Below are 16,828 nucleotides of genomic sequence, written 5' to 3'. Positions count from 1 at the left end.
TGAGACAGCTACTTTGCTCACGAAAGACATACGTGGATTCTTTCGAGCGACTCTATGTTGGGGGCTCAAATCATCGTGTGACTCTAAACAGCATTGTTCACAATGGCCCTCCAACGAGACAGTAAGTTGGGGAAGGCCCAACACAACAGGCCACCTTATCAATACAAAAAGTTGCAAATAACACACAAGCAATTACAAAAACCTACACGATGAAATTGCATAGCAGGTTGCGATAGAGTAATCTACAACGGGAATCAACCTCACAGCTTCGAAGTCGTACCGCTGCAGGAATTTTACTGGACAAGCACGAAGGCATGGAAATCAGGCATCGTGCGGCTGCCTTCTTTCAGAGTTGTGGCACAACCAACGAGGTTATAACTGGATTTGCTGGACAGGTTGCGCCAATGAGTAATCTGATAGCAGCCAATCAATGCGAGGAAACGGAGACGGAGCTGGTTTAACTACAGTATCAGATATCAGTAATGTGTACTGTCCGCAGGAAGGGAGATCGAACGACGAGAATAGTTCCTTTTACAGACGGACATGAAAACCGTCATCGACGACATGAATGGTCACCTTCTCGAATGATCGCGACGTGTAAAGCAAAACAATGTAAAGCAAAGCCTAGATGCTACATTCCGTTATCAAAACTTGACCTTCTGTTTTTATACGACAGACTTCGCAGCCCGCTGTTAGAGTGCAGAACAATTGCAGGGCCAGTTGTTACGATCCTATTGACTCTAACAGCCTCTCCCAGTCGGGATTCGAACATACGACGACTGACTTAGTAGGCCAGCGTCATATCTCGAAGCCAACTGGGAGACTCGTAGTCGGTCGTTAATCGTCTTGACAAAGGTAAGTCGGTTTCAACTTGATCGAACCATTAAGCACGCTAGGCTCTTCTATTCCTAGTACCGGTGGGGTACGTTAAGAGAACAGATTTCACTGCACAGTCGTCCCGTATCCTTGGGACGCGGCCGGCCCACCGTAGTCTCCATTTTTTGTTATATGTAAATTGATTACGCCCCGCAAAGTTTTTATTGATGAGGTCAAGGTAGTTTGCAAAGGCTAGGAGTTGGATACTTTTGCTGAAGATCATTCCTTTCGTTTCGATGCCCACTCGCCGGATGACACCTTTAATAGCGATCTTGGATAACATACCGGATGCTCCATCCCATTGCCTCTGTGCCATTCGAAGCGTGCTCTGGGATCCCGTGCTACTACGAATGAAATTTTCACATACTCCGACAAATCCTCTAGATTCGTAGATTTCAGGACAGCATACGATATAGTTGAGCGCAAGGTCTATAGCGGATAATACACGTGAACGGTTTTCCGGAGAAACTGACATGGCTGATCAAAGCTACCCTAGGGCGAATGATGTGCTACATGCGTGTTTCGGGGACACTCTCGACTTCCTACGAAACTCCAAGATTGCTACGGCAAGCTGACACGCGTTAGAAATTGCGATCGAAATAGCGCGGATAAATTTTTCCAGAAATCCCGCAGTCGCAGACAACGTGCCATGCAAGTGTCAGTGAGATATTGACAGAAACGCATATCAGACTGGAGACAGAGACCAGTCGAGCTCGACTAGTCATCAATACGTCGAGGACCAAATAATGCGAGGAAGACGCTCCAAGTAAAAAAACAACAAATAGGTTCCTACCAAGAATTTGGACTAACGATGACGGATTCGAAGTGACAGGTGAGTTCAAGTTTACTTTAAACTCCAACAGATGTTGCGGTCGAGTGTGATTCGCTGAATCGCGAAGCGGACCATCTACAAAACACAGATAATACAAGTAATCATCTACGGCCACGAGACGTGGGTTGAGCTCGCGTAGTACCAATGTGCCTTGAGTATCTTTGAACGACAGATGCCGCGCTCCATCTACGGTAGAGTGCAGAAAGATTACCGAACGTGGAGAAGACGAACAATCTGTGATCATCTATAGTGTGAAAATCAACCGGATGCGATGGACTGGACAAGTTGTAAGAATGTCATAGGAGTCTTGCGACTTGAAAAAATCCATTTTTTATTGATTATTTCGGAAGATGAACATTTTAAGAATATGTATCTGTAGCTGTTAGGATAAATTCCAAAAAGTGACAAAGTTACAGCTATTGGTACCGCGAATGTCCGGGCAAAATTACACAGCGAATAAAAACTTCAACGCTGCTTTTCACGAAACCACGCTTTCAAAGTCGGTACGATAAATATCTCAAGAACAACTGAATCGATTCACTTCTTTTTTTGTCTTAATGCTCATAAAATGGTATAGTGTTTGACCCATCTTTCTTTCGATTTTGCAATTTTTGTATTTTTTAGATAAGATTAAAGTCAATTTTTAGCTAAAATCTATTAGGCTATATTACCTTTCAAATGAAAACATACTTTTATGATTAAATGTCTTCTATTTTGTCATGCGTTCGAGCTTAAAATAAAAAAGGATGACTCAACACGAGATACTTTCAAGTAATTTTTCATATCGAAAAAACCCCTGAGCCGTAATCCGCAGTACCGCATTTTACATTTTTTCTGAATGGCCACCTTCAAGGAGCCCTAAGTAAATAGGGAAAAGGTCCCCACATAAAAGCATAATTTTTAATGTTAGTCTAAAGTGGGACGTTTAGAATGCAAAAAACTCGAATCGATTCACCCTTCGCATTGAGAGAAAAAAATTGAATTGCGTCCAGAAATATGCTGTCGAAACTTAAGTAAAGTAAGTAACTAAGTAAGTTAGTAGCTATGGTTTTTGGATCGATAGATTTTTTTCTTTAAATTATCAGAATTGAAAAGATAGGTATGCACCTCATGTTGGACTTTGGACCCCGTAGGTATTAGTTTAGCGTTGTCGATAGGTTAACTCTTACAGTATGCAGTGGAATTAGATTCGATTTGTTGACTAAATTGAAAAATAATTCCTGGCTAGAAATTTTCGCCTTTAACACTACTCCACGTACATATACGTATAACATAAAAGTATGTTATAACATATAACATAAAAAAGTCAAATAAATGATATGGAATTCCTCCAAACCAGAATTGTAATTGTTTTGTACTTTCTTCTACAAATGAAACCAGGATGAAAGTTTTATGTCTACTGAAGAAAGAACGAGAAATTTTCTTAATTTGTACACTCCAGCGGAATGTTTCTTTCCAATGAAGAATAAATGATATTTGTGATAATGAAATGAATCTTATTTGCAAACTCTCGCGCAACATGTGAAAAGGGCCTAAATTACATATGGTCGTCTCTACCGACGGCTAACTGTCCCGGTAGAAAGTTTGAACGAAATCCAAAAAGAAGTTGGTGTATTTGATTGCTAAAATCCAATTTGATTTGATCCAAAAATAATGTATTTGATTGCTATTGAAAATGCGTTCCTTCAAACAAAACTCTCAGAAACATCACTAGTACCTATGATAGGCTCGATAAATAAACTTTTCAATTTGGTAAAAAAGTTTTTATAAATCTCAAATGACTTACAAGAGTCACGATGTTACATAATATTTATATCTAATTTTTAATTGCGGTTGAATTTTTAGGCACGGAAAAAAATATTTCAATATTTTCTTTTGTCAATAACGTGAAAAGTGAATCATACCTACACTTCAATTATAATCCACTATTATAGAAACATTGTTAAGTGAGCAGTGTATGACAACCTTACGGTTAATGTACATCGGTACGGCATCATTAGTTTTATATATCAGACGGAGTTGAAGCAAAACGAATAACACATAAAACCGAATTAAAAAAATTAAAACAGTGAATGAAAAACAGAAAAACATTGAGATGCGATTATGCTAGCCGAGCGTAAAGCTTTGCGAATGGATTACATTTGAAGCTGCAACGAGTGCATTGATGCGTGCATGTATAAGCAGTATTCGCCTAATCATAAATCATGTCCTTTCAATCGCTTTCCCACAAATGTCAGCTGAGGAAAGTTTTCAAACCGACATCTTTAGTGATCTGCATAAAACCCCCGCTAACTTGGTACGTCACCATTCATGACGAATACAATAAGAACATTGCTAGCGAAGGTTATAATACTTGGCATCGGGTGTCGCACCTAGAAGGCATTAAATTAGCCAATGTGAGCCGACCGCAGTTTCGACCCACGCCGAAACCGGCATCTGCCGCTAGTAACGGTGGATTAAGGCAATCTCTCGTGCATGTGCCAGTAGGTTCCGGTACGGTTTCACTGTTGCCACTTGCCACGTAGTCGACATGCTGTCCAGTGTCAAGTCTCGGGACATCAATCATATAGCGCATTGCTTCTGGCGACGATTCCGCAGAGTTATAAATCTGACGCATCAGCTCAAGACGGTAGCTAACGAGCGCGAAGCCAGTCAAGGATATTTTTTTTTGGTAAGGTTGCATTTGTGTTCAAGTTGGATTATGTTTACAGGTTAGTAGTTGAGAGTGATAGTGATTCAGATGAGTGGAAAGAAAAAGTTAGAAAAGAAAATCAATTATTTGCTCTCGTCTGATGTCAGTAAGGAAGACATGGTAAGTGGAAAAAAAACAAAATAACAAAAATAAAATTAACAGACGATAGAAGCTGAGTGGAAGTGTATATAGTGAGCGTAAGTAGTTGCTGAGTTTTGCCTTTGAGGATTTTTGCATGCCAGTCAAAACGTTCTGGAAAGTACAACTGGCGCACTAAAGAGTTATGTTGTGTAATTGCTGATGAAAACGGGTTTGCTTTAACCAGGCAAAACAATTATAAGACAAAGTTCTGACAAATCCCTACCGTAATTTCTCCAAGCTCCAGTGATGCGTTGCCCCATTTTTAGTGTCAGTAACCTCGACGGCAACGATCGTGCGCGGAACAGGTGCCTGGCCAAACTCATCCTCTTGGCCGTTGGTAAGAGCTCCTCCGATCAACGGAGATGGTGTTAGTTCCGGAGGGAGCGGTGAGTATAATGTGTCAGTTAATAAGGTGAATTGGAACTGAACCTTTGGTTTTATAAGTAGAACGAGATGTTAAACATTTTAGTTACATATTTTCATTATTTTATTTAGTGTAAAAGAAAAATCAATCCAAACAGTTACCTTTTTCTTTAGTTCCACAGATATGGCGTTAGCTTCTTTAAGGAAAATAGCGTTGCCCCACAAATCATCGCGTAGTGATGTAAACTGATGGAAACGCCATTTACGAAAAGCCCATGCAGCTAAGCCAGCCTCACGAGCCGTCCAACAGGACTCGAATAGTGGGTTAACTGTTGGTAGATTTCAAGTTATAGGTATTGTATTTACTATAATATTCATTGAGAAAACATACCGAAAATATCTTCCTCTTGGTGAAAATCTTCTGGGCTATAGCTGCTGTACATCGACATAGTCATCGATTGTTCTTCAACCTGCTTCTGGAGAGCGTCTATACGAGCTTCATATGTCTAATTGGAATATAGATAGAGATAAAAATTAGCATAAAATTTATCGCAGAATATTTCATTTTCATACCTTGCGCTGTTCCTCAAACTCTTGATCAGCTGCACGTTTTTCCCGTTTATATTGTTCCTCCAGAGCACACAACCGCTTCTCCATCTCGACTTTTAAATCAATACCCTGCTTTTCCAACAGTTCACACTGTGCAAAGTTCCAATCAGCCACCTCACCATTGGTACCTGGTGTTTCGCATATGTCCTTATCTTTGGTCTTTTCACGTTTCTCACGAGCCTGCTCCGGATGGGTGAACCGAAATACGTGATTCCGTCCAAGTATGACACGCGATCCGGTTTGCAGCACTTCCGGTTCGATTAGTTTTCTACCGTTGAGATAAACCAGAGCATCCTTATGGGGAACTAATGTGACAACACCATCCTTATTTTCAAAGACGCAATGCTCTTTCAGAATGTGGGAACCAGACAGCTGAATATCCTGAGGCACATTTGCCTCAGACGTACCAAGTCGTGTCAGACCTAATGGAGCAAAATTAGCAATAAAGATAATGTAGAAAAAATCGATATACTTTACCGTCTTTAATATAGTATAACAAGCACTCCGACAGTGTCGGATCCTCGTTCAAATTCACCAAGTGCGGGGACTTTTTCGGCGAGAAAACGCCCACGGTGATGCCATCCTCCTTGACGGCAACTCCCATCTCCGCGAACACGGCCTCCCGCTGAACGCGAATCTGTTCGGTACGCTTCAGTTTTTCCTCCCATGTTTCATTCAGCTCGGCAATCAGTTTTTCGCTGGCCTGCAGCTGATCAACCGCCATCTCGGTGCTGGATCCGGTACGCTTACGCAACCGATTGGGGGAGCACATATTTTTCTCCATGACACTAGCAGCGTCGGCATCGGCATTTACACCTTCGATGGTGCTGCCATCGAGGCCGACGCCACCGCCGCCACCACCTCCGCCGTCGCCTCTCTCCAGTTTTATGCATTCGTCCTCTGTAAGGGAAAGCATTACAATATGATGGATCGCTTTTTTATTGCTTGCCAAACGGAACAGAGCATCTTGCGATGAGCGTAAAAAAGTGAATATACTATACTTTTGGGCCTAGAACCAGTATGTACAGTGATTTGAATCAAGTAAAATGTTTCAGTTAGTACTTATTATTGAAAATTTTGAAAGATGAATCCCGAAATACATTTTAATGCATTACATTTTAATTAAAATTAAAAAACCAAAAGAAAAAATAGGCATGGTTTAACAAATAAACCAATAAATCACCTGTTGATTTGGTTCTAGTTTGTGTAAGAACTAAACCTTCCTTTTCTAGCATAAATTTTATCTATAGACAACCCTAACCAGAATTCAACATAACCTCCATAATTTTCAAAACTTCAAAATGTGCACCGAACCATTAATAAACATTGGAAGAATTTTGAAGATTTTCATTGGATTTTCATTCATTTCGTAATCATTCGAACAGTTATTCTTTCCTTCCACTCCAGTATTAGACCACTCTGAAACATCCAGAAGTAAGTGTTTACAAAAATGACTTCTACTTCTACAGAAGTCATAACTACAAGTGACCTGTTGTCTGGTCAAATTTAGCGTCTTAACATTACGGTAGAAGTTGAAACGAATGTTACCGAACATCCGAAGAGGTAACATTCGTTTCAAATATTTTTTTGAAACGATGATTCTACATTTGATGAAGGGACGGTAAGGGAAAGTAATGAAGAAGGATTTTTTTTCGGGAATGAAGGGGAAGGGTGGAAAGGAAGGGGGGGTAATAGGTAGCTATGCTTAACAAGTTGTCGTTGTGATTCCTATCTTTTGTCCAATGCTGGAAGGTGCATGGGTCGAACCAAGCTGTAATCAGAGATTATAGCCGGATTCGAACCCACAACACCTGCCAGGGCGTGTCGCTCACTGGTACCCTTGTACCTTTGAACCACAGAGGCGCTGGACAAAAGAAGTCTGCACAACCCCCCTTATTAACCATAGCGACATGGCTTGGTCTATTTTTAGACACAAATTGTGCCTCTTCCTCCACCTACTGTAGAAACCACCGACCGAGAAGTTTAAATCTAACGTGTTTTTTACTTTCAGGACTACGACACTGTGCAGGCCCTTACGACTTGCAAGGTACTGCGTGTGACGCTGTTCGTCCGAAAGCGTGTTAGTCCGCGTTTCTCAGCGCATTAGGGCTAGTGCAATGGTCCTACTGACTCTATCTAGCAAGCACCGCCTAGCAGAAATTTGAACTGAACGGTATGTTAATGGTGAAGTTGCTAGAAGAAGTTGTTTGTCTGATCTACAAAAGTGATAGTCGGTTTGACTACTGTAACTAACGCGGAGTACCGCTGATAAATACCGTCTGTACCCTGCTACACCGACTATATCTAGGATTATTACGCCACTACTTCATGATGGCAGCCCCATCTGCGGGATAGGGACCTAAGGCTAACAACCTACTGCATCCGGAAAGTGGCCAAGTTACAGAAAGTTACAGAAAATGAAAGAAGAAATCGATCTGGTTCTTACCCGAGGAGTTGGATTCCTACCGAGCTCAAAAGCACGTGCGGCCCTGATGAAGTGGGAACCGATAAAAGGAGGAATAATCGTGATCAGATTGAGAACACGGGGTTTTTTTTGTCGGAAGATTTGACCACTGCGACACGGGTTAGAAACCCTGCTGCCATCCAATGCTATACGCCAACAATTGCTGCAGACAGTGTGATTGTTAAAATTTCGAAGGTTGACATTGAATGTCCACCTGGACGACTTCAACGTGAAAATTGACTCAAACAACGCAGACTTTGAACGCGTAATGAGACGCCTTAGACTGATAGAGATGTCTGAAAACGGGGAGCTGTTTACAGTATTCTGCGGTAATAACAACATAGTCACTGGTGGATCGTTCTTTCGCCATAGACTAGCACATAAAATCATGTGGGTTTCCAATGACGACCGAACAGAAAACCGAATTGACTACATCAGCTGAAAGGGAAAACGGAGTCTTCTTGATGTACGCGTCAAGTGCAGTGCCGATATTGCATCCGACCATCACCTTGTTATCGCCGAGATACGCTTGCGCGTCGCTCGTATCCATCGACGGGAGGAGAAAGTTCAGTGTCGATACGACGTCCGCCGATTGGAGAATCCTGAGGTGAAAATGGTCTTTGCCGAACAGCTTGAATACCAGCCTCGGAGCAGCCGCCATTAAGAACGCCTTCATCGCGACCAGTGACGAAACTCTTGGCAAAGTGCGCAGCAGCCGAAGGAATGGATTTTTAGTAGAACTTGGAAGATGACCGATGATCAGAGAGACAGGAAAGCCGGCATCGGGCGAGCGCGCACCAGTGCGACTAAGACAGCTGCCCATCAATGATACGCTGAACTGGAGAAGGCCTATCTTGCCCATCGCTAAGACAAACTACGATGCTAGACTATACAGAACACCTTAAGCGATGGACTGGACATTTTAACAACTCTGTTCAAATGTTAAAAACCAACAAAACTAACTGCGCGTAACACCAAAAGTTCGTCGCATTATTCGCATCAACTCTGAGGCACCATGGCTGGATAAAGTTCAAGTAGCCATCAACACTATGAAATCCAACAGACGGCCAGTGCAAGACTACATTGCAGCCGAAATGCTCATAATATATTCAACTGTATCAGCCCAGATGATGCATCAGCTATTCAGCAATATATGGGAAACCCAAACATATCTGGTGGGAAAGATGCATGCCATATTGGTGAAGTCCCAAAAAAGGAGATCTTACGAAATGTGCAAACTGGCCTGCCATCACGTTGCTCTGTATTACTCTCAATACAATGTGTTCTGTAAGGTTTTGCTTTACCAGATTCAGGATCCACAGGGTCTACGGCGGCAGCAAACTGGTGCTGATCGATCATGTGTAGACCATATTACAACGCTCCGCATTATCTAAAAGCAAATCAAAGAATTGCAAGACTCTCCTTTGTTGGTGTTTGTTGACTTTGAAAAAGCGCTTGGCGTGGTTCAACCACGAGAATATCTGGAATGCAGAGGAGTTCCAGATAAGCTAGTCCATCTCATCGAGGCTCAGTGAGAGGCATGCTCGTGCAAGGTAATGGCGTCTTATCTGATCCTATAAGGGTTAATGCTGGTGTGGGACAGGGTTGCATATAATCGCCGCTTTAGTTTCTCACCGTTATTGAAGAGATACTAGTTGGAGCTATTGATAGTAGGAAATCGAGGATTGCCTTGGATTGCGCCCCGGCCGCAGGTCAATGTAGTAAAATCTCAGTCGATGGTAGCGAACACTGACCATCCAACAAATTCGACAATAAGGTTTTGCACGGGCGAGCACAACCTCACTTCTTTGACGTTTATCAGTGGTTTGCTTACATGGACTTGGAACATGGGTTAACAAGTTGAAACTGAATATTGCTTAAGGCCTTAACGGCAAGTCAGAAAAGCACAAAAACTGCCATTCCGAGTAGTTTGGAGGGCGACACTACTGGATAATACGCTTTTAAAACGTTTAACTCCAATTTATGCATATCGCGTTTGCCTAACAAATAGTAAACAAACCACGAGTGGATGTCAAATGGATGAATTGCGTTCATTCCGGTTCATTCGTGACGTCACCTTGCAAAATCTTATACACTAGCGGGGCAGCAGGCTGAGCAGATGAAAGCTTTTCAATAGTCCAAATGAATAACACAGTTTGCTTTGTTTTTCTCGTGTAAATCTTATGGGAGAAGTACATCAAATTCTTTTATTCAATCTGCCTACTATCTTGGTAGTCGGCCAGACAACGCCCGACGTTGGTACCAAGACTAATATAGCCACACGGACGGATTAGGAAGACCAGGAGTACCTTTGCGAGTTTGCGAAATATCTGGCATTCATACCAAATCGCTCTACACACCAAAATGTTCAACTCGAGTGTTAAATTCGTATTGCTGTAAGCCTAAAGCGTAGTGAGTCCTAACGGAGACAATGTAAAAACTGCAGGTATTCAATAATTGCTGCTTGCGATATGCGTACCTGGTGGCCTGACAATTAGATATCGAACGAGGAACTCCATCGTTGATGTCATCTACGGCCGATAGCAACTGAAATTCGAGAACGTAGGTAGAAGTGGATCTTTGGACTGGAGTGGAAGCATTCGACTGGAATCTCAACGTAGAAGAGTCAGACTCAGAGGCTCATAGCGATGGATCTTAGCTAACGACATCCGGGCTGTTGATGAGAACCTCTTTTGGCAACATCTCTGATTGTTGTGCCAGATTGGCGGACACGGATCAATAAGTTAGTAAGTAAGTGAGCGCCACGGGGATAGAGTGGAGAGGGTCGCCCTTGTTAGGTGATTTTAGGAGCTAGCATAGAAACGAGCGATTGGTGGCTTTAAAGAACCGTGCCCAAGGAGAACATACGGACCCTTGCCGTATACGAGCGGAAGGAGATTGGTGGTAGCGCTGTAATTCAGCTATGTATAGAATTACACATTGTTTGAAAAAATTCCATTTTACCCCAGACGCGAGTCGGGAGGTTACAGTAGCTCGGACGTAAGGAATTCTAGGCGATGATACAGTGAAACAAAGGTACCTAACATGCAAGATGGCTCTATCAGGTCAAAGACAACTTGCGACTTCTGTGACGCCTAGAAATGAGTATCTCTTGACTACTGCTCGAAATATCGCGGTTCACCCCGATTGTATGCTAAACGACGTATTCTTTCTGTGGCGTTTACGAAAATGTCAGATAGATGCGATAGGCGCCATATTTATGTCGCAAGCATCTTGCACATGCGAAAAAGAAACAACACGTCTGTTTCACCACACATACGAAACAATACATACGTTTCATTCTGTCAGGCAGGCGCTTTTTTATGAAATAGCGCCTTCGTTAAGTCGATTGTCAAACACCGTTCGTTAAAATACGGAGGGGTGCACTGCAAAATGCAGACAAGCATCGGATTAATGTTATTTTTTCCGAATTATCAATATTTGACCCCATATCTCTTGAAAACACTGAAAATAATTCTAGAATAAAATGCTAATGAACATACAGCTAATTCACTTGCCAAATTTTCTTTTTCAAACTAATTGTTTTGTGATGCTGTTACAAAAAATAATCTACAATGGAACAAAATCAATAATTTGTACACTTTGATATGAATTCAGGATAAATTCAGGGGTCAATCATAAATCTGTCCACTGATAGGTAAATTACTCTTGTGCGCCGCCTAAATCCGAGCCGAGGAGCAGTGGATGATTGGCATACTTAATTCAGACAATGATAAATTTAACTGAATAATTTAACGGCGTTTTTAACTGCAATCACGGTTTTTTGTGTACCAACTAACTCTAGTTTGGAGACTCGTTTTTCCGATAAAGCACTCTATTTATGATTTCAAACTACTTTTTTTCACCACTCACCATCCATTAAGAACTATCGTCATAGAAAACAATTTAGTTTAAAGCAACTGCGACCCAGTATTGAGCATTTGCCGTCTGTGCCGAGAGTCTTCTCTGAAGTCATCAAAATGCAGCCTCACGACTATTACCGTTCGCGAGCTAATATGATTTGAAGATTCGCCCCACCATCCCTTATCGATAATAAAAGCGAAATGGTATCAAATGCTAAATTTCGTTTACTATTTAATTACAATACCGTAGCAGAAGGTTAAAATTTTAATAAAAACAAAAACCTAATTACGAAGCATTTCTCTTTTCAAATCACCGTACCCAGACAGGCCCGCGCGAGTGTGTTCCTCGCAAAGGACACCACGGGATGAGTGCATTCGCTACATACGAAGCGAGCGCGTACGAACGAACGGCGAATGATATAACAAGCATTGAAAGCCACATATAAATATAAAAGTATGATGATGCTGGACGGAACTATATTTATCGATTACAATATTGTGTAACTGAAAGAGCTATAATTTTAACACACAATACAGAAAAAAAATCCTCTGAACGAGACCATACCAGATTCCGTCAATGTGAGGCATTAATGTGTAAAAACTAAAAATAGTCACATGAAATGAATAACTGAAAATGTACGTTGGAAGTTAAAGAGACAGGAACAGGGTGTAAGAAAAAAAGGATGCTTGTTAAATGTAATCGATAGTCTTAGGTAGAACTGTAGTAGGTACTAGAACCAAATGAAACGTAGTAGCAATACACAGTCAGTAGATTGAATATGAAACAAAATCACAGCGGAAGGCCTTCAGGGTTGATCAAAAGTTTCGAATTATTTTATTTTTTTTGTGTAAAATTTTGCGAAATGAATGCCAATAATTTCCCATCGTGTACTAAGCAACAATTTTTTTAACGAGTAAACTGAAAGTGCCAAAACAGGTGATCCGAAAAGTGCGGACGGTGAATTCGTGTGTTTCTTTTCTGTTTTTGTCCAACCCTATAATTTGCGCATTTCTCTACTTGATTATTTGCATAGCATATATTGAGTTATAAAGATGCGATACGACACCAATATTATGAGCACAAATAAAAAAAATATAACAATATGTATATACAGAAATGAAATTTCACATATTTTGTTTGGATTTTGCGTTACGGTAGGAAACTGTGTCTTTTGGAAAAGTTGCTTGCACTATAAGTTATTCCGTGTGGCCTGTAATGTAACGTTTAAATTTCGAATTTTTCACAATATCCAAACTAACTTAACTGTACTGTTCTCTGTACGTTGGTAAGCGATGATCAATGAAAATAAAGTCTTCAAAAAACAAGAAACGCAACCGAAACCAAAGATATTAGTATAGCTGTATTTTGTATTGCTTAGCATTCGACGTTCTACTTACTATTAGCATCTCGCTTTTCACAAACCACTTTACCGTCCGGTCCTACAGGAAAAGTGTACGTGAAGTGTTTAATTTTTGGGATTTTCAAAATCTATCAATTCCTTAAATTTACTCGAAGCTTAATTACGTTGATATTTAATGGAACTTAACGGTTCAATATAGCTATCGGTAGTAGTTTTTATTGAAATTTCTTGAAAATCAAAATAGGAATTTAACAAAGATAATATTATGTATGATCTTTTTGGAGAAGAAATAAAAAGAATGAAATAGACCGAAATACGGAGGATGGGAGTACTACGGTGTCAGAAGTTCAGCTCTGGAGAATTAAAGTACAGTTCCAGGGCGAACCGAACGCGATTGATGACAGGACTATGTGATAAGAGAACGAATAACTAGTCAGATCACACTCACCTTCCTGCACTTCGATACCCTCTGCCTTGAGAAGCTCTCGAAGCTTCTGAATCTCTTCCTTGAGCTCGCGAATAAGCTTTGCGTTGGCGTCCTCGTTAACGACAGCTTTGCAGACAATCTGTTTGGCACGGTCAGCATATCTGTGGAAAAATGGTGAAAAAAAACATGAGTGCCAGTGGCTATGGGTGTGCCGTTGAAATGCCAACTAACCTTAACGTGCTCAATGTTTCGTCATAGTTAATATCGGCCGGCGATATCGCCGCAATCATAGCAGTTTTCGAGTTGCCTCCGAGATTCTCACGTAGCAGCCACGTCAGGACCGAGTCACGATACGGTATGAAATCCGCCTTTTTGGATTTTTTGCTTTTCGATGCCTTTGGATTTGGATAGCACCGCACGCGCACCGAAATGGGGAGGAAGAATCCGAAAAATGTCAATTAGAATGAGGGTTTTTCGTGATAATAATATAACACTAGACAGGTGTTGAGGCACACGAAACGAATAAAGCAAAATTCACTTCAAAAGCAACGGAGAGGCATGGATGATATGAATGAAATTAATGGTACTTATGAAGCGCGTTATGGCAGGAGTGTGTGCATATTTTTTTTGTGGAAGCGATATTATGATTCTTATGTGTTTTGATTTAAAACTCTGGTTGTATATGTTTGCTGCTCAATCAGCTATTCAATGAAAAGAGTACTATCGAAATTTAAACTTGCTACCATTTTATTCAAAACTTTAGTTCCTTTTCGGAAAATTGCAGACTCGTATTTTTGCCAGTTTTGTGTATGGACCTTGTTTAAACATTGATAACTGTTTCGAAAGGTAATCCGATTTTATTAATTTTTTACATATCTTTTTAAAAATTCAGAAATGCCAATTTTTTTTGATTTATAATTTTTTAAGAAATAAAATCTCGATGCAACGGCTGGAGACGCTAGCGTTTTCCGAAACGCGACTTCATCGCCGTAAAAAAACATCAGCATTGGTAACACATTCTTGCGGAGGTGCAGAATTGCTTCACTAAAACATCACGATAAATTTCTAGAAAACGATCAACAGAATCAAGAATCGGACATTGAAAACTCCTGTTCTGTGGAATTATAGGGTGGCAAACCTGATTACCGTTTCATTGGAAACATTACAAAATGTTACAATTTGAAATGCGTCGTTCCCAAACTTTTGAAAATCGAGAACGGACGGCAAAGAATTGTGCGATCCATCCAGTCCTACTGCGGGTATCATTATCGAGGCACTTAACTTGACCTACAAAATTCTCTCCCGCATTCTTTTTTCGCAGATTGAAGACGTAACGTTGTTGGCGAGTACTAATGTGGTTTCTACTATCATAGCGGACTAAATGTTCACCTTGCTACAGATCATCGACAAATTCTAAGAATTTAACTTACAGATTTACCATTACTACATACATAGGTTTTAAGGCAGCGTTGGATTCAGTAAAGTGAAATGAGTTAAGCAGGGCCTGTTGCGGATCCCGCAATATGCAAGCTCGCACAAAACTCGCGATCTACATCATAAGACACTGGTTCTCCTCATGGCACTCTTTGCCAACGAAATGTAGGTGCTAAAGAACAGATGCCGAGGAGCTGGTGTCTTTGAGCATGATCCCGCAATCGAATCTTGCTAAACTAGAGGTGCGATACGTGCGCACAAATTACATACACCAGGCGTATAAAAATATGGATGATGTCAAGCAAATAAACCACGGCAGGGTGCAATGGGTTAGCTACGTAGCGATAAGGCCAGATAAACAGAGGTGCAAAGACAATATTCAGCAGGGAGACCGACCGAGGTCAACGATTTTGAGACAAATGCCGCACCCATTGAAAGTGCGCTTTAGGTGAAGATTCTCGAGCAGTAGGACGATTTATGGATGGCAGCCCAAGGCATAAGATTAATATACGAACTAAGCTATTAACAAGCTGATATATTAAGGAAGCTTTATATTTCGATTCAGTGCTTAGCATTTCTAAGCCTGTGAACCATTTCACGATTTCATTTTTAACTTTTTGGTTAAAATGTGACAGTTTGATGGTTTTTTACCTTCTGTCAAAAATAACCCTAATCGGGAGCATGATTAGTTTTGAAGGTTTTGACAGTTCGATGGTTATCGCTTCTGAGAGCCAATGAGATATGCACAGGTGAGGAAGAGAGCTTCGACGTGTTTCACTGATTTTTCGTTGGATTTTTTTACATTTGTTTGGATGCTTATCGCATAATAAATTTGTTCAAACAACCCGGGTTGAAATGAGATGAATTTTATCTATCAAATAAAAGCAAATGAACATCGAAAATTCATCCAATTTTAACTCGGACAGAATAAATAATATTTTCATCCTCACCTTATATGCTCTCATGGAGCAAAAAAACTATCAATCCATCAAATATGAAATGGTTCGCATTCTGAACTGAGTTTAACCACTCAAGGAGAAATAACCATCAAACTGTTAAATTTTAACCAAAAAGTTAAAAATTTCGCGAAATAGTTCACAACCTAAATGTTAAATTTTTTATGTTCAATGACCTAAATATGATCAAACATCTTTCTGAAGTCATAAAGATGTCGATTATGGCCGAAAGCCACCCAGTAAAGTAAAATTTAAAAATTTTAGAAATAACACTTCCGTGTTTAGTAAACGACAATCAGTAAATTCGGAAATGCTCCAATACGATTGCAATACGTGTTCAGAGGGTCTTGCTAATATAAAATTGGAGTTACGCAGCTATAAGAATTTCCTGTTTTTACACCCCACTGTCACAAATGTCATTCCCAAAGCATTGGGCGATACTGTATCTGTATCGAAAAAATCGATACTTTTGGGCCGATACATCGATATTTTGGATCGATACTGAGCGTCCCGATACCGGCCAGTATCGATGCTAAAACGCCGATATTTGTATCGATACCTTTATATAGTAAAAGCTAGAGAAACTAAAATACTTATCCTAATTAATAACCTTGCTTATCCTAATGCGATGTCCATTAGGATTTCACCTGCATAACAATGTTCCGCCAACAAACTCGGTCCATGGCTGCCCGTCTCCAATTTCTCGAATGTCCCACACTTTCCAGGACTTGCTCCATTAAATGGAGTCCATTCGGTCTAACCGTCGAGCACGCTGCGTACCTCTGCGCCTGGAACCAATCGAATTCGAGG

General features: G+C 40.7%; 1 protein-coding gene across 3 annotated transcripts in view; it reads right to left on the bottom strand.

Moving 5' to 3' along the window:
- Positions 1-16,828, bottom strand: part of LOC128733973 (kinesin-like protein unc-104) — an 82,937-nt gene that overhangs the window by 14,070 nt on the left and 52,039 nt on the right. For 2 of the 3 annotated variants that reach the window (XM_053827901.1, XM_053827902.1), the window contains exons 5-12: positions 13,860-14,023; positions 13,650-13,789; positions 13,239-13,280; positions 5,991-6,413; positions 5,478-5,935; positions 5,296-5,410; positions 5,067-5,233; positions 4,765-4,970 (exon numbers count right to left, since the gene is read on the bottom strand). In XM_053827901.1, coding sequence (XP_053683876.1) covers positions 4,765-4,970; positions 5,067-5,233; positions 5,296-5,410; positions 5,478-5,935; positions 5,991-6,413; positions 13,239-13,280; positions 13,650-13,789; positions 13,860-14,023 — 1,715 coding nt within the window. The remainder of the gene's footprint in view (positions 1-4,764; positions 4,971-5,066; positions 5,234-5,295; positions 5,411-5,477; positions 5,936-5,990; positions 6,414-13,238; positions 13,281-13,649; positions 13,790-13,859; positions 14,024-16,828) is intronic. The other variant, XM_053827903.1, reaches the window with a different exon arrangement.

Source organism: Sabethes cyaneus, chromosome 2 (assembly GCF_943734655.1).
Source record: "Sabethes cyaneus chromosome 2, idSabCyanKW18_F2, whole genome shotgun sequence".
Lineage (NCBI taxonomy): Eukaryota > Metazoa > Arthropoda > Insecta > Diptera > Culicidae > Sabethes > Sabethes cyaneus.
The sequence above is the reverse complement of the archived record's forward strand: the minus strand, read 5'-3'. Positions and strand labels throughout refer to the sequence as shown.